Genomic DNA, 20,209 nt, shown 5'->3' with positions numbered 1-20,209 from the left:
TCACATGTATTTATAAATTATTTTTAATAGGATGAAAATTAACTTTTGGGTTTTATATTTTAGCTTTTTATTATATACTTTATAAATAAAATGACTTTGTTCCAATTAAATACTCTTTCGATTTTAAACTCAATTCAATATTTTCGACACTATTTCGTATGCTTTTCTTCTCGTCGTATTTATTATTATTCTTAACATAAGTATCACACAAGTCCTTATTATTAATATACAATAAACTGTGGCGCTGTAAAAGAAATTAACATGTAGATATATGTTTACATGCATGTTATACAGTATTGTTTTGTACTGTAAAGTAACAAAAATTACAATACTCCTGTCATCAAATCATTTTGATGGATTATTATGCGTTTAAAAAATAATAAGCTTTGCTTTGATCTCTTCAAGAGACATTTGTTTTTCAGAGCATTGCATAGAAGAAAATCGTAACAGTAAGATAATTCCCTGTTTTGTACAAGTATACATAATAATACATTAACACATGAAATTAAAAGATTCAGAAAAAAATCCCAATCAGAACAAATACAATTTATCGCATAAGAGTAATAATAGTAAAGATTAAAGAGCAACAATAATTAATAAAGAGAACATGTATTTTACAGGATATGAGGCCCCTTTTTCACTTATAGTGGACTGTGTTACATGAGTGTGGACATAGGAGCTTTTTTTCTCGTTTTTCTTCTCGCGTATAAAAATAACAAAGTTATAATAACCAGAGTAATCACAGTCTATATATAAATGGCTATGATGATAATTCTAAAGCCATGGAACATTCGTTGCTTACGTCGTACTTAAGACTTAAAACCTCCGCTTCTTCCTGCGTCTTGGCCAATTCCATCAGTGCCAGAGCGCCCAGCCATTTCTTATTCTCTTCCTGTATTGGTGACTTGGCTACATTGTCCCCTGTCGTAATACCGATTATTTTCGCATCCGTTCTGTCAATGTCTTTTACAGTAGGTAGTTTTGAAACAATCTCCCCTTTGTTACCACTTGAACTACCAGCCAACATCAGCACCGTTGGTCTAGTTTCATTTTCACTGATATGAAAATTGGCTGGCATATCTTGATTCGCTATCTCTCTATGAATAGTAGTATGCTCAGTGTAGTCGAGATGAACCAATTCAGAATCTTGAGCTTTTGCAACATATTCGTTAATACTAGTTTTAAAAATACTCTGATTACTTGGCAAGGTACTGGGTGATTCTAAACAAGTCCAATTGTTTAAAGAATCATCAATCTTGTATAAATGTTTTTCTGCAACTTTAGGAGATTCGTTATTTCGATTCATGTCCCAACATATTTCAGAGGAGACATAAGAAGACACCAATTGTGCATTTGGAATAGTTAGTTCGTTCTCCATATTCGATGTAGATATATTATTGTCCGCGATGGAATTGTCGATTAACGATGTGTACCAATGTAACTCGGATGATTCTGTGGATCCGTTCAGGCTCTGCTTCTCGTCAATTTTGTATACAGATGTCGCACTGTTAGGTCTAATTTCTTCGTTTAGATCTAATTTTGCTTGTTCTAAGCAAGCATATCGTAGCCATCGTTTCTTTGGTTGTAATCTATCCAAGGGTCTTCTCAATGGCGTATTCGCCAGTTTGACACTCGAAGCTTCTTCGTCTTCGGACGTTTGCAATATCGCGCAGCATGTTTCTGTTGGATCCTCATCTTGGCTCTCTTCCTGACTATCCTGACTATCCTGACTCTCACTGCAGTATAGCCGCTGACTTGGTGGTTTGCGATCGAGATTTTCTTGTTCTCCTGCTATGTCCATCATCAGGCCTTTTCTAGATTTTATCCTCTTGTGATTCTCGGCGGTGCTCTTCCACGTCTTTTTCTTTCGTTCATTCTTCCCGGTCGGTGTTCTTTCCTCACGTTCCCTCGACATCTTGTAACGTTCCAACCATCGAGTAACATCGTGTGGCAACTCCATGTTCTCGGACACTGGTTTTAATACAAAATCATCCGATCTTGTTAGATTGGCATAAGGATGGTCAGGGCAATGTCTATTGGCATGAGTGAATCTTGTTTCACAGCCTGGTTGAGTACATAAAAATGGTTTCTCTCCTGTATGTAGTCGTTGATGAGTCTTTAATTGTCCCGATTGAGTAAAAGCTTTTGTGCATCCAGGATAATCGCATGAATATGGACGTTCTCCTGTAATTATAAGTTTTTTTATATTATAATTTATATTAAATTCATATATTATATAATATAACACAAAAGAGTGGGTCATTTATATATATAATGCATATAACAGAATAATCAATTTCTTGAATGAACTATAAATTAACGTGTGCTATATTATATGCAAATAAAAATTGTTTCGAAATTTTTTAATATCATTAAAATAGCATATCATTTTCAATATAATAATAAAACAAGAAAAAAAGATATATTTTGTATTTTATCAGTAGTTATCAATTTTTTTCAAGTTTGATTAATCCTGGATTCGTGAAAAAAAGTCTATATTACAAAAGTACAACGATCATGAGCACAAGGCGATAGATATTTTCGAGAAACACATGTTTTGATAAGGCACGCAGATGATTGGAAAACCGAAAAGCCCCGCTGTGTCCCTTTTTTGTTGTCCATAGACAAAGACGGTGTGTCGTAACAGAGCACGCGTGCACTGTTCCCCCTCTCTCTCTCTCTCTCTCTCTCTTTCTCGCAACTGCAAATATTAAAATCCGCGCGCAAGTCGCACGCCGACGCGGTCGCCGCGTCGTAATTTCGCGCGCAATCGGCGAACTTTGGCCACCCAGTGGAATCGGACGCGTGCATGCGTTACGCCGATACACGCGAGACGAGCCATTTAAGTATTTAAAGCGCGGCATGATGGCCGATTGGCGGGACGCGAGCGAGCGAGAGAGACAGCGAACACGCAGAACGCGGTCGCGAGACGTTTTCTCGCGATCGTTGAATAAAGTCGCGTGCATCCTCGTCGTCGAGGACTCCGGGTGAGCGAACGGCAACGTTCCCGATATCGGCGTGCCCCGGGATGGCGCACCGGAACGACGCGATCCCGAATTAATTACCGGTGTGGGTGCGCAAGTGCGCCTGCAGACTCTTCTCGCGCGGGAACACCCGGTTGCAGAATTTGCACTTGATGTTGCTCGGCGACGTGCTGCCCTGCATCATGAGATTCGTTAGAGCGTCGGCGCGCGGCCGACCTCGACGATGGCTCTCGGCGCCGCTTCTCGAACCGACGCCGGCGCCCGTACTCGCACCGTGCTCCCTGTACTCGGGCGACGAACACGAGCTGCCGGGGCTGAGATTCACGTTGCGTGCCTCCTCGCTCCAGTTCCACGGGTAGAACGTGTCGCACGGGCTGCGCTCCAACGCCTCTACCGACGGCCGCGACTCCCGCTTCGGCGTGTGCAATTCCATCCCGCGCATCTACCGCACACTCGCTTTCTCACTCTCACACGGGGGGGGGGGGGGCCCGGCCACCTCTTTTTCACCGCGCGGCTTCGTTTCTTCGTTAACGAGCGCGACAACCGCTGTTGTGTGCTGTTGACCGGTTGGCTGACACGCGCGACCTCTTTGCCGCAGCGCGCGCGGTACGCGTGCCGCGTGCAACGTGCAACTGGTAAACCGCCAAAATACGCACGCATACGCGCGAACTACGGACAATGGCCGACGCGTGCGCGCGCACCTACCTGCCATTCAACCGCGTGCGCGACGGGCGCAAAGATGGACGGGGTAAACAAACCGATATATGGTGCATGCCCCACTCCTTAAATAAAGGTAAACGCTCGGTCTAGATATACTATGGCCGGTATTCATAGGACGGTATTCATAGTCAGTTCTTATTTCAAGACCGTCTTAAGTAATGTGTTAAGATGCTAATAAAGCTCTGTGATTGGTTTAGGACATCTTAAGATTGTGCTTAAGACGGTCTTAAATATAAGAACTGACTATGAATACCGGCCTCAAAGTGGTATTCATAACGTGACAAGCTTTGTCGGACGTACTGATTGGCTGCTATTGACAAGAAACTTTAGGAACCCTAAAAATTCCCTATCCGGTAGCCAATCGGTACGTTGGAAAAACTAATCGTGCAACAAAGGAAGTTTCAGTCTTAGGCATCTGATTGGTTGACTTTCTCATCTTATCTCCCTAGATTTTTCACTATGGCGACAGGTACAATTGTAGATTTTCAACGTCTCGATTTCCTTTTCGCCTTTTACGAGAATACACGCGGCAATAACGAAATTATTTTATATGAAATATGTGAATGTGAACCAGGTATTGTAGGAATTAAGATTTTAATTGAATTCATCGTTATAATTAATGTAATTTAGACGAGTTTGTAAAACTGTCCATGGGGCGCCAAATTTTCAAAATTCACATCGGTTCGGATTGATTGCGACTTTCATGAAAATAAAACGTACTACATGTAAATTTGTTCAAGCAAGTCACGTGATCGGTCTATAACGGCAGGAAAAATAAAAGCGGAAGATATAGAAATAAAAAGTAAAATCTTGTCAAAACATGTATTTTTCTAAGCATCATATGTTTATAAAATAACAATTGACAATTATACATTATATCAGAAAGAATATCATATATAAACACAAATTCAATTTATTTATAAGTGAAAGGAGAATGTTCATTGTTGATACTAAAGTAAAATAAGATATAGCATTAAATTAATGTGTACTTAGCACGCATTAATGATCGCAATCAAAGACATATATTATATGTGTATAGTATTATTAAACGCAGAACGTAATAACTACTTAATTATAAAAAACGTAGACAATCGTTGAAATTTATGATTAATATGTAGTCTTTTCTAAAAGGTACAAACGCTTTAATTACTGAATAATGACATTTTAAGTATAATCGTAATGTCTAATAATAATAAAAAAAAGGAAACGTCAAAAAATTGTTTAACATTCAAATATTATCTTATCGTAAATTAACTGTATCATTATTTATAAGATGTATAGAAATGTTGTAAATATATAAAACTACAGGACTAGAATACGCAAACAGTGTAAGTAATATTCGTTATCCTTTTAGAAAAATATGAAATGTGCTTAATTCTTATACGAGCACAAAACTGCAAGATTTTATACATTTTTATATCACCTGTAATTTACCTAAAATATTTAAGTTTTCTAATTATTTATATTAATATTAATATTAATATATAATAATTTTTCTTAACATTTTCCAGCACACAGATGTGTGTTGCCCATATAAGAATCAAGAATTTAGAAAAAGCCTATCAAATTTTTTTATGGCACTACTTATCAATTAGTCAAATATACAATATGTCGATAAGGGATTGTAATTAATCATGAAAATTTTACTCGAAAACATATCGAGCAAAACTTTTTTTTATAGATGTCTTTTTTTCGATGAAATATTTATAAAAACATATATATTTGTTCGTAAATATTTTCAGATAACATCTTTGTATGTGTGAGTAATTTGCCTGTTATAAACCCTTATCAATACATTTAACATTTTACTAATAATATGTAAAGAGAATCGCGGTATTTATGAGTAAGATAATATAATGTTTCATTTTACTAATAATATATGTATATAAAGAGAATCGCGGTATTTATATGTGAGATAATGTAATATAAATACATTACAAACATTAGGTTATCTCACAAATCATTCCTCTTATGTGTATTCTATTTAATTAAATATAAAATATTTTAATATTTCCCTCTCCAATTTCTTAAGTTTACTTTTTCCTTTAACAGTGTTTAAACACAGAAAAGTTGCTAACCTTTCCAATTCATTATTTGAATTTCCTATTTCCTATTTTTTAAATTCAAATGATTGGAAAGATCAGCAACTTCTCTGTGCTTCAAGTAAACACTGTTAAAAGAAAAAGTGAAATTAAGGAATTGGAAAGGGAAATATTAACATATTTTATATCTGACTAAAAAGAATACACATAAGAGGAATGATTTGTGAAATAACCTGATGTTTGTAATGTATTTATTGTGAAATACTTGTGAAAACTTGCTCTGCTGTTGCAGAATTCTCTTCCAATCTTTCCTTCCCTGTCTTGGCTACAAATAATTTATAAAGAATTTGTACGATGCAATAACTCTTCAAATGAATATGTATATTATATACAAATGTGACATTAGAATTATGAAAAATTTCTAGATTTATGCCATTTAATTCAATAGATTAATAAAAACTTCAATAGACATCAGTAAGTAGACTTTGTAAATTCATTTGTTATTTTACACACAGATTTTGATTGTATATAACGCCTAAAATATTCTTCCAATCATAAATTCTTTAATTTGGAAGTTTCCTTTGAATTTTTTATTTTGTTTCTGGCTTACCTTCTTCTATTGCTGTGTTTTGGCTATTTTGTTCTTCAATTCCTTCTTCATTTTCTACTACAGCAACCTCTGCTTTTATGGAATTCTTTTTTGATTTTTCCTTTACTGTTACCTTGGCTGTAAATAATTTATAAAAAAATTTGTATGATGCAAAAACTCTTCAAATAAATATATATATATATATTATATATAAATAAATAAATTTCAAGTTCTTTAATTTGAAATAAGTATTTTCTAAGAAAAAAAAATTTTTTTCATGTCTTGTGTGTATTTCCTTATTTCTGCTAATAAGAAATTAAAATTTGTGACTGACAAAAGTATTTGAGAAAGATCTAAAATCAGAAAATCTCTGAATAAATTTACTGATGTCCAAACCTGTCTTTTTCGCCTGTTCGCGAGATTTCTTGCTGGCTACGATTATCTCTGCATCTTTCTTCTCCTCCGGAGACTCATCGTCAACCTCCGCAATCGCCTCGGTCTCGGCATCCTTACCCTTTGTCGACTTCTTGCTGGATCGCACCTTCACAGGTGGTGCAACATTCTCTTCACCTACCGTTTTCCCGCGACGAGTCTTCTTCGGCGGATTCTCTTCCGCCTTTTTTATTGCGGATTTGGCGCCAGTGGGCGCCTTTTTTTGTTCCTTCTTGACGACCCTTTCACCTGTATTGTTATTCTTTACCACCGTTTTCTCTTTCTGCTGCTTGTTGACCAACGTCTTCTTAGACTCTTTCTCGTTCCCCGTATCATTTTTCGGAGCGACGTTCTTGTTCCTGCTGCGTAAATACTTGGGAGAGAACACGGTGGCCGCCTCGCGCTCCTTCGTTTGCTTCAGCTGCCGAGGTACCGCCGTTTTCGCTTGCTTCGGCGACGCCGTATCTGCCGTCGATTTCGCAACGGTTTTCCTCTTCTTCGGCGGCGTAGCGTTGCCATCGGCAGCAGCCAGGGCAACGGTGGTTTCTGCCGCCTCCTGCTTAACTTGCTTTCGCGGTGCCATTTAGATAGATCTGATATCTGTACTCTGTAATACCTCACCGGCAAATCGCTATATACTGTATCGTAGGCGACCACGTGCACGTTACTCGTGATGTTGCAACGAACAAACAGCTGAGAAAAGCGGAAAGAACCGAGCGCTCACGAAGCCATGAAGAACGCTAGATTTTTTTTTTCCCGGCTCACCGATATATGGTACATGCGAGATAACTCCTCGAAAAAGAAGATTCTCTACTTTTCTTTTTTTAATTAAAGTTTCACGCTCTGTATATATCATATATATATATAAGGAAAAATAGGGTAAAATCGGGTATCTCTATTCAATTTGTGTTATTAGTTGTAGATTGGCGCCATCATTATTTTGAAATAAACCGTGTCCTTGTGCACACGATATTTTTTTTTTTTTTAAGTAGAAGTTCAAAATTTTCCCCAAAAAGATCGATATCGAGGCAACAATCGAGGTCGTGTTCTAAAATTCACTGCCAGTATTGAAAATCTATAATATACGTTATGTGAATTATAGATTTTCAGTATTGGCAGTGAATTTTGGAACACGATCCGAGTCATCGTGGATTTTTTCTACATAGGCCTATTTTACACCGATATAATTTGATATATACTAAATATTATATTGGCCAATCACAGCCATTCCATTCTTTAAAGACTTGCTACGATTGGCTAGTATAGTACTTGGTACGTGTATGCCTAGTTTACACCGATATACTTTAATCATACTAAATACTATACTGTCCAATCACAGCCGTTCCATTCTTTAAAGGAATGACTATGATTGGCCAATGTAGTACTTAGTACGTATTAAGTACGTATTAAGCCTATATCGGTGTAAACTAGGCCATAGAACATCTGTTTTGGTAAATACAGTATTGCATTCTGTACACTGTACATATTAGAGAATATTAGTTACATATTAGTTTTGATCGGCGCTTTATACGCCGAAACGTACAGCCGCCGTGTTTATATTTTCCTTGTGTTGGGGTAAAACCAGGTACCTACACGCTTTAATGGAAAAAACAATCGTCTTTATTTTTTTTTGCAATGATTGGACAAAATATTTTAAAATGTCATTCACCTTGTGATTTTCACATATAATATTTTATTTATTTATTTTTTTTTTTTAGATGTGAAAATGCCACGGAATTATAAGAGGAAGACTGAAAGGCAGAGCTGGTCTGAGGAGAGCATGGCTGCAGCAATCAAAGACGTTATGGAGGGGAAAATGGGCTACAAAAAAGCTGCTGTTATCCATAAGGTTCCTCAATCTACTCTGGAAGATAAGATAAAGAAAGCTAAAAAGGAAGGTCTGTTTCCTTTAGAAGCTGCCCAAAAAAGATTGGGCCGTTATAAAACTGTTTTTTCAGAGGCTCAAGAAGAAGACCTTGTGAAATACATATTGTTTTTAAAAGAAGGATTATATGGTCTTACTTTAACAGATGTACGCAAACTCGCATTTCAAGTAGCTGAAAAGAACAACATTCCTCATACATTCAACAGGGAAAAGGAAAGAGCAGGAAAAGATTGGCTCTACAGTTTTCTTAGCAGACATAAGGAATTATCATTTAAGAATCCAGAAAAAACTTCTTTTACACGCATGAAGGACTGTAACCATACTGCTGTTTAATCATTTTTTGATATATTAGAGTCCATTTATAATAAATACTAATTCTCACCTAATAACATTTATAATATTGATGAAACGAGCATCATGACAGTACCAAACAAACCATCTAAAGTACTAACTCTGCATGGAAAAAAGCAGTTGACTCTTCATCTTCCAGTGAAAGAGGCGTTCTTGTTACTACTGAGAGATGTATGATAGAATACTGCTGGTAACTATATGCCCACAATGTTTATTTTTCCTAGAAAGAAAAGTAAATCCTATATTGATGACGCTCCTCCCGGCTCATTTGCTGTCTATCATGAGAGTGGATGGATTCAGAAAGACTGCTTCATTATTTGATTCAAGAAATTCATTGAGTTTTCTCGTCCCTCAGCTGAAAAGCCAGTGTTTTTACCAGTGTCTTGATGGACATGCTTCTCCAAAAATGTGGATCAAACTTGCATGTGGAAACAACGTCATCATCTTGTGCTTCCCTTCGCATTGCAGCTACTTGACGTATCATTTATGGGTCCTCTGATGACATATTATGAACAAGAGATGTGAAAATGACTAATTAATCACCCAGGACAATACATAACGATATATTAGGTAGCGAAACTATACAGAGAAGCTTTTTCAAGAGCAGCTATAATGCAAACTGCTATAAAAGGTTTTGAAAAATCGGGAATATATCCATTGAATAGAGACGTGTTCCCTGCTCCATCAGAGACTATTGAAAAGCCTATGTAGCAGAAAGCCCAAAATGATAAGGTCCACTCTATGACATCTAAAGATGATGAGACCCAGCCATAGACATCAACATTTGCAATTTTCTCTAGCGTGCTGACTTTCCTTTCCCAAGAAGAAAAAAGGATTCAGAAAAGAAACAACAGGAAAAGAGAAAAAAACTGCTATTTTGACTTCATCTTTGTATGAAAAGTAGTTGGAAATAGAGATGGCCACTCAAAAAAGGAAACCATTAAAAAAAAAGTTTAAGACTGCTAAAATTAAAAAATTAAATAGGAAAAGAAAGCAGGAAGACAGCTCATCCTTAGAGGAGGAAAAATATGTAGCTTGCATCTTTTGCAATGATTCAACCAAGGACTGGATACAATGCATTGTATGTCAAGAATGGGCCCATAAGTTCTGCAGCAATGTAGAGCAATAGGATATCTTTGTTTGTGATTTTTGCATATAGAATACTTTGTATTGTATTTTGATTAAAATAAATCTAGATTTTGTTTTATACGTTTTCAAATGAGTACCCGGTTTTACCCTTTCCTCTATATATATATGCTATGGTATATATATGTATATGTTTGTACAACACCACTTTTGTTATGTTTCAGGAGGAAACGAGATAATGAGAATACCATGTTATGACGTCAAGAGACGCTACCGACCAATCAGAAGACTTAACAACTTTAGAATGGTATTCGTTGCGTGGCAAGCTTTGTCGGACGTACTGATTGGCTGTTATTGACAAGAAACTTTAGGAACCCTAAAAATTCCCTATCCGGTAGCCAATCGGTACGTTGAAGAAACTCATCGTGCAACAAAGGAAGTTTCAGTCTTAGGCATCTGATTGGTTGACTTTCTCATCTTGTCTCCCGGGATTTTTCACTATGGCGACAGGTACAGTTGCAGATTTTCAACGTCTCGATTCCCTTTTCGCCTTTTACGAAAATACACACGGCAATAACGAAATTATCTTACATGAAATAGGTGAATGTGAACCAGGTATTATACGAATGAAGATTTTAATTGAATTCATCGTTATAATTAACATAATTTAGACGAGTTTGTGAAACTGTCCATCGCGCGCCAAATTCTCAAAGTTCAGATCGGTTCGAATTGATTGCGACTTTCATGAAAATAAAATGTACTGTACTTTCCGCGCACATCGTCTCGCGACACGAATATACATAATTAAATCTGTTCACTGCAATTATTTTTTAATAATTTCAGACTACACAACCGAGGATTATTATCATCTGCGACGCCAATAAACGCTACAAGCATATCCACGAGAAATTGCGAGGTGCCTAATCGCGTGTTTTACCGGCCGGCACCTCTCGTGGCGCTTCTTCGTGGAAATCGCACCACTTCCCGGCGACTTTGAACAATTGAGAGTCTCTTCTGCCTTGGATCGCTCGATATTCTCACATTCGAGCTGGATGAAAATTTATGGCGCGATTTTTGGCATATCATTCGATGCGACAAATTGTAATATATGAGTAATATTTCTCTAAACGACTTGGCCACCCAACTATTGGTGGGGGAGATGGCGCGCTAGTTGCTGCAAGGCGATTAGGCGATCCCTCCCTCCTCTCCGTACCGTGCCCTAGCAGGGTAGACTGTAGACCTCGTGGTGGACTGGGTTCTCCGACTCCGGCCATATTGGATAGTGAATGTCTCAACTTACACAAGGGCTCGAGAGTAGCCGAAAACCTCCACAAAATCCTCGACGACGTGAGGATACACATTCAAGATGGAAAACGAATACACCGTCACGGTTACGAATAAGTTCCTGCTCGCGCTCGACGAGACCGAGGATCCTCTCGAGGTGTTAAAAGTTAAAGAGCTCGAGAAGGAGGCGAAGAAAAAGGAAAGGATCTCCGAGAAGGAGAATAAAAGCAAGCAGCAACAGCAGCAGCCGGACGGCCAGAAGTCCGCCAACAACAAGCCGCCGAAGAGCCGAGTGATCAAGGATGCCCAGCAGCCGCCGTCCAAGACGCAGGATCCTAAAAAGGATCAAGGTTAGTCGGTTCCCGGCCCGTTATCGTTTGTCTCTCTCTCCGGCGCCTCATGCGCGCGTTATGGCCGTCGACTCGCACCTCGTGCTTCGCCCATGTGCTCGCCGATTCCCCTCGATATTCCCTTTCGGCGAACCTTGGCGATGGCACCCCCGCCCCCTCCTCCCGCGCGCCCCTTCTCGATCGATCGTTCGTTGTTGGATTTTAGCGGAGCTGCGTGCCAGCGATAGAGCGGCATTCGCTCCTTCCGCGACCGCGTGCGCCGGTGCGATATTTTCCTAAAAATGATTTAAAAATAGGCTCTCCCGCGCATACCGGATTCCACGCGACGGTCTTATATGACTCGAATCGCGGATACAATCCGAATCGTATTCGCGAGCACTGCGGAATACGAATTGAGAGATTTGCTAGAAACGAGAGCTCTTGTATCCATCTCTCTTTTAAGTTTTTCTACACATTTTAATGAGATTATGATATTACAGGCACAGTTTTATATCTTGTATCTTTGCGATGGGAGTTTCTATAACTTTGGCTGACATTTTTATATACGCAATGTGGAATTTACGGATAGTATATATAAATATAAACAATGGATATAGTTGATTTTTATTATGCAACTTGGATAACAAAGGTCTATCGGTCATATTTTGATGCTCATTGATTTTAAGACGCACTAAATATTATATATATATAATTTTCAGATTCTATTGTAGTTTATGAAAAATATTCATATAAGAGTATTTAAAAAGTTTTTTTTTTTTTTCAATTAAAGTTTTTGTATAACTAAGCAGGCGTATCTTTATCAGCAAATCAATAAAAACAATAAATTGAGAATATTTAGAATTTTTTTCTCTGCTTTTTTCTTTTATTACAATTTTTATATAAAATACAAAGAAAATAATTTTATATTTAAATATTTTAATTTATATTTTTAGTAGAGAAAAAATCAGTTCAACCAAGGACAAGTGGTGGTGATCGCAATGTGAAGTTCTCAAATGAATCCAGAGAGGAGCGTAATAACAGACGTAATCGTGAGGAAGGAGAAAAACCGCGAGGGCAAGGAGAGTTCAGGAGAGGTCCTCCTAGGTTAGTTTCTATAAAACAAGTAATAAATGTTATACGATTGTAATTTAGATGTTTGGTCACTCTATTCTGAATTATTCAGTTTACACAAAAAGTTAATCTTATATTAAAAAAAAAAAAGATGTTTTATATATATTATATAATAGATACGATACATTAGCATTGCGTTTTAATCAAATGTTAATAGAACAAATCTTACATGTATTATATGCAATTGATGAACGAGATGTTGTCAAAAGTGCATTAATATGGATAATCGATATCCAGATGTGGATCCGAAATGTTTGCAATTGTAATAATTTATATGCTTTATTTTGTTTCAGCGAAAATCGCGAACCGCGTGAATTCAGGAATTCGAGCGAGACTCAACGCACTGAATACGGGGAGCGCCGTGGCCGTGGTGGAATGCGTGGTATGGGTCGCGGACGTGGTGGCCCACGTGGACGCGTTGGTTTCGATAATCGTGGCAAACGCGAATTTGATCGCCAGTCTGGTTCTGATAAAACGTAAGTATTGAAATAAATGCGTAGGCACATGCATATATATACAAACACACACAGTCAGACAAAGTACTTGGATATCTATATGATAATGCTCACCTCGAGGTTAATGTTTGCACTATATCAAGATAGTAATAACGTTCAACACTAAATTGTTTTTAAAGTACCAACAAATATGAATACTTTCATTTTCACTACTTTATATCTGATGAAGTTTTATTCTTAATTTTTTTTTGCTTTATCATAGCATTCTAATTTTACATACAATAGTGAATATAATATTTTCTCTCAAATATTCTCTTTTATATGAATTATATCGATAATTATATAAATAAACGGAAATCTTAATGCATTTGTAACAAAGCACACATTGTTAATTTTGTAATAATATTACATTATGTAGCTTAATTAATGTTTATGTATTAAATATATTTATAAGCTATTTCATTGTTTGTCTATTAACAGTGGTATTAAACCAGTGGACAAGAAAGATGGTGCTGGCAGTCACAATTGGGGCACTCATAATGACGAGATTGAGTGAGTAGTTCAAAATGATTTAAATATTACAACAGCTAGAGCATATACAGCTATCACAAGTTTCTCGAATCAAAAGACAACATATCTTAATTGTTAATTTTTTTTTTTTTTTCAGGGAAAGTCTCAATCAGGAAACTCAAGAATGGAATAATGAAAAACCAGAATCCGAGCCTCAAGCAGCAACTGAAATTAAAAATGGAGATACGGCCGCGGACACGACTGTTGAAGAGAAACCGGTTGAGGAAGAGACACGCGAACTTACTCTGGACGAATGGAAAGCTCTGCGTAGCAACCGTGCCAAGCCTCAGTATAATCTACGAAAGGCTGGTGAAGGCGAAGACTTAACACGTTGGAAAAAAATGTATGCACTTGAAAAGAAGAAGGAAGGTCATGAAGAGGAGGATGAGGAAGAGGAGGAGTATGACGCTGCCGCCGAATACCCTCAGCGCGTTGGCAGGCAAAAGCGCGTGTTAGGTATCGAAATCCAATTCAGTGACTCGCGACGTGGTTCTGGCAGTCGCGGCCGAGGTAATCGCGGTCGTGGTGATCGCATAAACGGCCGTGGATTTGGGAATCGTGGTGCCCCTAGGGACAGCGAGCCACGCGTGAGTATATGTATCCATATTATATAATATATATTACAAAAAAAAATTTTTTTTTGTTTTTCTTTAAAAAAAAAAAAAAAGATTAAATCATGTTGTGCATTCCCCATTTGCAGCCGCAAAATGAACAGAGGTCGCCGCGAAGTCGTCAAAATGCTCCAAAGGTGGACGACGAGAATGACTTTCCTTCTCTGGGATAGGTAGCTTTATCTATCTACTATACGACATCCCACCATTGTCACCATCAGTAAATCTACTACAGATAAAGCTAAACTTAAAAAAAAAACAAATATTACTATCAATTTGCGTTAGATCATTATTAATGCATAATACACAGTACAGTTGCAGAAATGAGATACGTAATACTAACTAAAAATTCCTTTCGTAACTTGAATGCTGCTGTTACATATTGGCATATATTCGTACATATAAAAAAATGCACCATGTATAAATAAGAAAACAAATAGATAACGATCCTTTTTTTTGCACTTGTGGAGAGCCATTTTGTCAGTAACCATTTCAAGACACTGGCCAATGAACTCAATCTTATATACTCTTCCATCGAAATCGTGGCCAAACCGCAGTCCGTATTATTCTATTTTCTGTGTACAGCAAAATTTTTTTTTCCTTTGATAACTGCTTTCGATTCAGATTCAAGAGACAGATTGAAAGTATTACTTGAAATAGATGCAATTCCTCAACATGCTTGCTGGACCATTTAAACTCTTATTTTCTTTCTTTCTCTATCTCTCTTCTTCCAGTTTTTTTATTTATGCTTTCTGATCTTCAGTTGACTTCAAGATTATTAACAAGTTTATGGAAGTTTTTTTTTTTTTTTCTCCCCCCACAGATCATTCATCCACTGGTCAGTGTTTCGAGACTAATTACAGACAAATGGCTCCCACAAGTACAAAAAAGGATTATTATCTATTTGTTTTTCTTGTTCATACATATGCATTTTTGCATGTGTATGAATATATGCCAATATGTAACAGTGGCGTTCAAGCCATGATAAGATGTGGGAGGCCATTTTTCTGTAACTAGTGCGAGACACTGGCCAGCGGATGAATGATCTGATGAAGAAGAAAACATAAGGAAACAAGTTCACTTCTGTGAACTTGTTAATAATCTTGAACTCATTGGAGATCACAGGAAGAGTATATAAGAAGATTGAGAAAAGGAGAGAGAAAAAGTTTAAACGGACCAGTAAGCATGTTTGAAGAATAGCATCTATTTCAAATAACAGTTTCAATCTCTTTAAATCCAAATTAAAGACATTTACCGAAAAAAAGAAAAATTTTGCTGTACACAGAAAATAGAGGAATGCGGGTTGCGATATCGATTTCGATGTCGCGTTAAAGGCCTAAGGGAGGCTGGATGTAGCATCGATACACGCGCGAACCTGTATAATATCTCTTTTTAGGCGTAAATTTTAAACGCACTTTCTGTTTTATAAGTTTTATACGATATTTGGAAAAGAAGAACAATCCTTCCTCTCGTAACCGGCAGGTTTTATCACTTGTCACATGTAAGATGTAAGAAACTTTTAACAGGAAGGGTATATTTCTATTTAAATAAACGCATCGTACTAAAAAAATTCATCTCTATTTAGGACATGCTAAGTTTGACTTTATATATATATATATATGTATACATAGAGAGAGAGAGAGAGAGACTTCCCTTTCGAAACTGAAGTCGATCTGTGACAAAACGTTACATTTAAGTGAAATATTTCGAATATATATTGACACAGTGTTTTAGGTATACATACATATATGCATATATGTATACATATATGTAGTTTACGATAAATCGAAAAAAGTGAGAAACATGACGCGCCGGGAGGGAAGACAGAACGAATGAGTCTGCACTCATATTATTATGTTATACTTGTGCGTTCTCATATTCTTAATTACGAACTAATATTAGTTGTTTACTATATATTTGTTATACAATTGAAGAAAATAATCGCAGTCAAACCATTCACCGCCTGTCCATCATAGAGACAGAAACAAAAGAGAACAGGAAAACTTTATGAAACTGTTTGAAGCTTAGGTACATGTGTAAATAACATTTACAATAATAAATTGTGACGATGATCGGATATCTTGTTTGAATTCGATTAATATAATTGGGTAATAAGATTATTACTCTAGGTAGGTGCATACTATCTCTTCTTCGCATTTGTACAAAGGAAAAAAAAAGTAAGTACAAAAATATATACTATTTAAACACCGCGCAAGAGGGGAAAAAAAGATCTCTACAAAAATTAGTTGAATCATATTTATGTTAATAGAGTTGCAAATTTGTAACATTTTATTATAAATTCTAGCAGTTTGCAATGACAATGCAATTGTTCTTTTTTTTTCCCAGCTGACTGAAAATCGATTTTACGTTTTTCATTTTAGGCTAGGTTCCAAAACGGTGTAAAATTTTCTCTTCGAGAAAATTTTTATTCGATGGCTGGCCTGGAACCAATCAGAAACGCCCAAAAAGTTTCGGAACGACCATCGAATAAAATTTTCCTCGGAGAGTACGTTTTGAAACGTAGCCTTAAAAACATTTCGATCTTTTGAATTTGCCGCCTTTACTCATACACGCCATTTCGATCGTATGGTACTAATTTCACGTTGTAGGATTAGTATCGAAATGTGACTATATTTTCTATTTTTTTTATACTGTCTACAGCGTATAATTTTTATATTATAATTTTTTATTTTTATTTTATTTATTTTAAATATACAAATAATTACATTTAGTTATAGAATAATGTCAAGTATAACAGATGCAACTACAAAGCATATATATATATATATGGAATAATCTTTCGATTGAAGTGAGATACAAATATACAAAAGTACAAAGAAAGAGAAAGATGAGATGCGCGTAACATGCACAGACGTGGTGATACAGATAAATACAGAGTGTCTCAAAAGTTGCAGTTCTTATTGAACTGATTTTTATATAAATATTAGGAGCCAAATTAAAAAAATCGACAATTATTATTTCTATCGTGTATGTAAAATTAATTACTATTTGTAATTACAACAAATTTCGAACTCTGGAAACGCACGTGAAAAAAAAAAAGAAACCTGTTTTTAGTAAATAATTTTGAATTTTACTTAAACAAATTCTAATTTGGAGAACTCGATATATATATATATATCCCCCCCCCCCCCTCCCCTCCCTTCTCCTATCCTTTTTCCTCTCACCGTCGCGTGTGCTTTTTCATTGTTAGCTCGAGCTCCGCGAGCTCCCTATTTACGCTCCTTGACAGCCGATGAGTGAAACGTCTCGAAGCGGAAACTCGTGTACGCGATGGACGAATGGCATTTTATTTAGACGCATTTATTTCATACAGTGTTTCGTCGCGAGTGATAATCTTTTTTTTTCGATACATTGCGTTTAGATCATTAAGGGCGCTGCTGTGCTTTTTTTTTAAGGTTACTTTGAAAAAATTGTGCGTGTAACTTTGCTTAATATTATTATTAGTTTACTGCAAAATTTGGCGAACAAAGAATTTTATATTGAAATATACACACATATTTTGTATATAATAAAATTAGGAATATATGTCGAGATAATAATTGTAAAGTAAATAAAAACATAAATTAACATGCGAGCTTTAATTTGCTAAATAATTAACCGACATTTATTATAATGTAATTTATCTGTCATGTTTCAGGGGTACCAGACAATGATCGACATGACGGCGTCTAGATTTAAGCACAGCTGGTAGTACTGTGTTAAAACTGGCTCACTACCAGCATAGCGGGGCACGCATCCCAATATCATACCTTTTACATTTCCTACCTTAGACCTGCATACGCACTGACGCACACGTGTAGCGTGTGCGTATGTGCTTTGTCAGCTGTCGCATACACACCATGAGATTCCTGGGACTTACCCAGTCATTTCCCAAATCGCTCACAGTGACGCCTCCGCTGCCGCTCGTTTATCGATCATCCTTTTCATCCATGTCCATTGCCACATGGTTCCTAGTTATACTGGCGACTGCAGCGATAGATACTCCCGCTAGCACTGCTCCACCGATACAGGAAAATAGATCACCGCATATACTGGCGCAGTTTCCAGCGGAGAATGGACAGCGATACGGACATTTTCCCTTGGAGGCTAATGCGACCAGAGAGGGAGCTTTGAGATTTAATCATCTCGCCATAGATCCTTCTATGGGAAGGCTCTATGTGGGCGCAATCAACAGGCTCTTTCAACTTGATTCAAATCTCAAATTGGAAGAGCATGTCTCAACAGGTGAGTTCTCTTTCTTCACATTTTGGAATACAACATTGTAATATGCAAGTGAAATAATTATTGATCTTTTATCTTATTTCACAGGACCAAGAATGGATAATCCACAGTGTCATGCAACAGGTTGCATGGCAAGGGATATAACTACTTCTTTAATGGATAATGTGAACAAGCTACTAATCGCCGATCTCGAGTCGCAGATGTTAATCGCCTGCGGCTCTCTTCTCCAAGGTGCTTGCGAAAAATACAAAATGTCCAACATATCCGTTAAGCCGGAGTTTATCCCTCTCAGCGTGGCCGCCAACGACGAAAACTCGTCCACATACGCTTTTATCGGGCCCGAGAAATACAATCCATGGGGACAAACGAACATACTCTACGTGGGAACGACATTTACCAATAAAGGGGATTATCGTCACGACGTGCCCGCTATCTCCAGTAGGAATCTCGACAAGCTGGATTTCGCCGAGTACACGTTCAACAAACAATCGATTGTGTACATCGACGTCAAGTATCGGGATCATTTTCTCGTGAAATACGTGTACGGTTTCAACGCGAGCGATTACGCGTATTTTGTTCTGGTGCAGAAGCAATCATATCTGCCCGAACAGGAGGAACTGGGATATATCTCCAGGCTAGCACGAAGTTGCATAAGCGATCCGAATTACGACAGTTACACGGAAGTAACTCTGCAGTGTACGGTCGACTTGGGGGATGGAAAGCAGCATTATTACAACTTGATACAGGACGCGAAGGTCGCCGCAGCGGGCAGCGACCTGGCCATGCAACTCGGCATCTCCGTGGGCGATCCGGTATTCGTTACCGTGTTTTCGCCCAGTAGAGGCATCACGAACGAGGCTCTATCACGTTCGGCAGTTTGTATATACAGTCTGCAAGACATCGAAACCAAGTTCAACGAAAATATTCACATGTGTTTCAACGGTAGCATCAAGTATCGAAATATGGGTTACGTCAGCGGTCCTATACAAGACGGAAAGTGTCCTACTGCCGGTGTAAGTAAATGAATAATTAAACGGATAAGTATCGCATAATTTGTCATTTTTTATATCGATCGTCGTTTCGCTCTCTTTGCAGACTACAGGAAACATTCTCAACTTTTGCGAGGTTGGACTGAAAATTTCGGGCGTTTCACCAATCACGGGCCAGGCTATCTTGCATTTTCCTGATACGTTCATCTCTTCGATAACCATCGCCAATACCGAAAGCCACACTGTAGCATTTTTCGGAACGAATGATGGCATTCTCAAGAAGGTTTTATTATCTGGAACTGAAGCATTCGTCTACGAAAGTGTTACGATCGACAAGGGACAAAAGCTATTGCCAGATACACTGATTTCACCGGATGGCGATTATATCTACGTATTGTCTACTTCGAAGATATCAAAGGTCAAAGTGGAGCATTGTAGTGGTTATACTAATTGTAGCAGTTGCCTTGATGCAAAAGATCCTTACTGTGGCTGGTGCTCTTTGGAAAAGA

The 20,209-nt window shown here is 37.4% G+C and overlaps 5 protein-coding genes across 6 annotated transcripts; 3 read left to right on the top strand and 2 right to left on the bottom strand.

Moving 5' to 3' along the window:
• Positions 1–10: 10 nt before the first annotated feature.
• On the bottom strand, positions 11–3,684 carry LOC115233089 (transcriptional activator GLI3-like). The gene is made up of 2 exons (XM_029803316.1): positions 3,066–3,684; positions 11–2,184 (listed from the first exon to the last, which is right to left on the bottom strand). The coding sequence occupies exons 1-2, from the start codon at positions 3,424–3,426 to the stop codon at positions 761–763; spliced, it is 1,785 nt and encodes a 594-aa protein (XP_029659176.1). The 5' UTR covers positions 3,427–3,684; the 3' UTR covers positions 11–760.
• Positions 3,685–5,163: 1,479 nt separating this feature from the next.
• On the bottom strand, positions 5,164–7,509 carry LOC115233091 (sister chromatid cohesion protein PDS5 homolog B-like). 2 transcript variants are annotated; one of them, XM_029803319.1, is made up of 4 exons: positions 6,732–7,507; positions 6,357–6,473; positions 6,058–6,071; positions 5,164–5,670 (listed from the first exon to the last, which is right to left on the bottom strand). In XM_029803319.1, exons 1-4 carry the CDS (start codon positions 7,348–7,350, stop codon positions 5,665–5,667), a joined length of 756 nt encoding a protein of 251 aa, XP_029659179.1. In that variant the 5' UTR covers positions 7,351–7,507; the 3' UTR covers positions 5,164–5,664. The 2 variants fall into 2 exon arrangements, with proteins under 2 accessions (XP_029659179.1, XP_029659178.1); XM_029803318.1 differs by having other exon boundaries at positions 5,164–6,071; positions 6,732–7,509.
• Positions 7,510–8,072: 563 nt separating this feature from the next.
• On the top strand, positions 8,073–10,214 carry LOC115233092. Its single transcript, XM_029803320.1, has 3 exons — positions 8,073–8,352; positions 8,486–8,665; positions 8,726–10,214. Exons 2-3 carry the CDS (start codon positions 8,494–8,496, stop codon positions 8,983–8,985), a joined length of 432 nt encoding a protein of 143 aa, XP_029659180.1. The 5' UTR covers positions 8,073–8,352; positions 8,486–8,493; the 3' UTR covers positions 8,986–10,214.
• A 1,076-nt stretch (positions 10,215–11,290) lies between these two features.
• LOC115233090 (plasminogen activator inhibitor 1 RNA-binding protein-like) lies at positions 11,291–16,546 on the top strand. Its single transcript, XM_029803317.1, has 6 exons — positions 11,291–11,723; positions 12,656–12,806; positions 13,127–13,309; positions 13,769–13,840; positions 13,956–14,445; positions 14,559–16,546. Exons 1-6 carry the CDS (start codon positions 11,456–11,458, stop codon positions 14,640–14,642), a joined length of 1,248 nt encoding a protein of 415 aa, XP_029659177.1. The 5' UTR covers positions 11,291–11,455; the 3' UTR covers positions 14,643–16,546.
• Positions 16,547–17,792: 1,246 nt separating this feature from the next.
• Positions 17,793–20,205, top strand: LOC115233085 (plexin-B-like; the record flags this gene model as incomplete). Its single annotated transcript, XM_029803306.1, has 4 exons — positions 17,793–17,902; positions 18,128–18,714; positions 18,799–19,724; positions 19,807–20,205. Coding segments are annotated over exons 2-4 (1,740 nt in total), but the record flags the coding sequence as incomplete, so codon positions are not given.
• Positions 20,206–20,209: the final 4 nt, after the last annotated feature.

This window comes from Formica exsecta, unplaced genomic scaffold (assembly GCF_003651465.1).
Source record: "Formica exsecta isolate Colony F162 unplaced genomic scaffold, ASM365146v1 scaffold16, whole genome shotgun sequence".
Lineage (NCBI taxonomy): Eukaryota > Metazoa > Arthropoda > Insecta > Hymenoptera > Formicidae > Formica > Formica exsecta.
This window is presented reverse-complemented; position numbering and strand designations above follow the sequence as displayed.

Coding starts and splice junctions, on each gene's coding strand:
- LOC115233089 (XM_029803316.1), bottom strand. CDS start 3,426: ATGCGCGGGATGGAATTGCACACGCCGAAGCGGGAGTCGCGGCCGTCG. Junction 2,185..3,065: donor GCACTTGCGCACCCACACCG/GTAATTAATTCG, acceptor TTATAATTACAG/GAGAACGTCCATATTCATGC.
- LOC115233091 (XM_029803318.1), bottom strand. CDS start 7,350: ATGGCACCGCGAAAGCAAGTTAAGCAGGAGGCGGCAGAAACCACCGTT. Junction 6,474..6,731: donor CGAACAGGCGAAAAAGACAG/GTTTGGACATCA, acceptor AATTATTTACAG/CCAAGGTAACAGTAAAGGAA. Junction 6,072..6,356: donor AAACACAGCAATAGAAGAAG/GTAAGCCAGAAA, acceptor AATTATTTGTAG/CCAAGACAGGGAAGGAAAGA.
- LOC115233092 (XM_029803320.1), top strand. CDS start 8,494: ATGCCACGGAATTATAAGAGGAAGACTGAAAGGCAGAGCTGGTCTGAG. Junction 8,666..8,725: donor AAAGAAAGCTAAAAAGGAAG/GTCTGTTTCCTT, acceptor CTGTTTTTTCAG/AGGCTCAAGAAGAAGACCTT.
- LOC115233090 (XM_029803317.1), top strand. CDS start 11,456: ATGGAAAACGAATACACCGTCACGGTTACGAATAAGTTCCTGCTCGCG. Junction 11,724..12,655: donor GGATCCTAAAAAGGATCAAG/GTTAGTCGGTTC, acceptor TTATATTTTTAG/TAGAGAAAAAATCAGTTCAA. Junction 13,841..13,955: donor ACTCATAATGACGAGATTGA/GTGAGTAGTTCA, acceptor TTTTTTTTTCAG/GGAAAGTCTCAATCAGGAAA.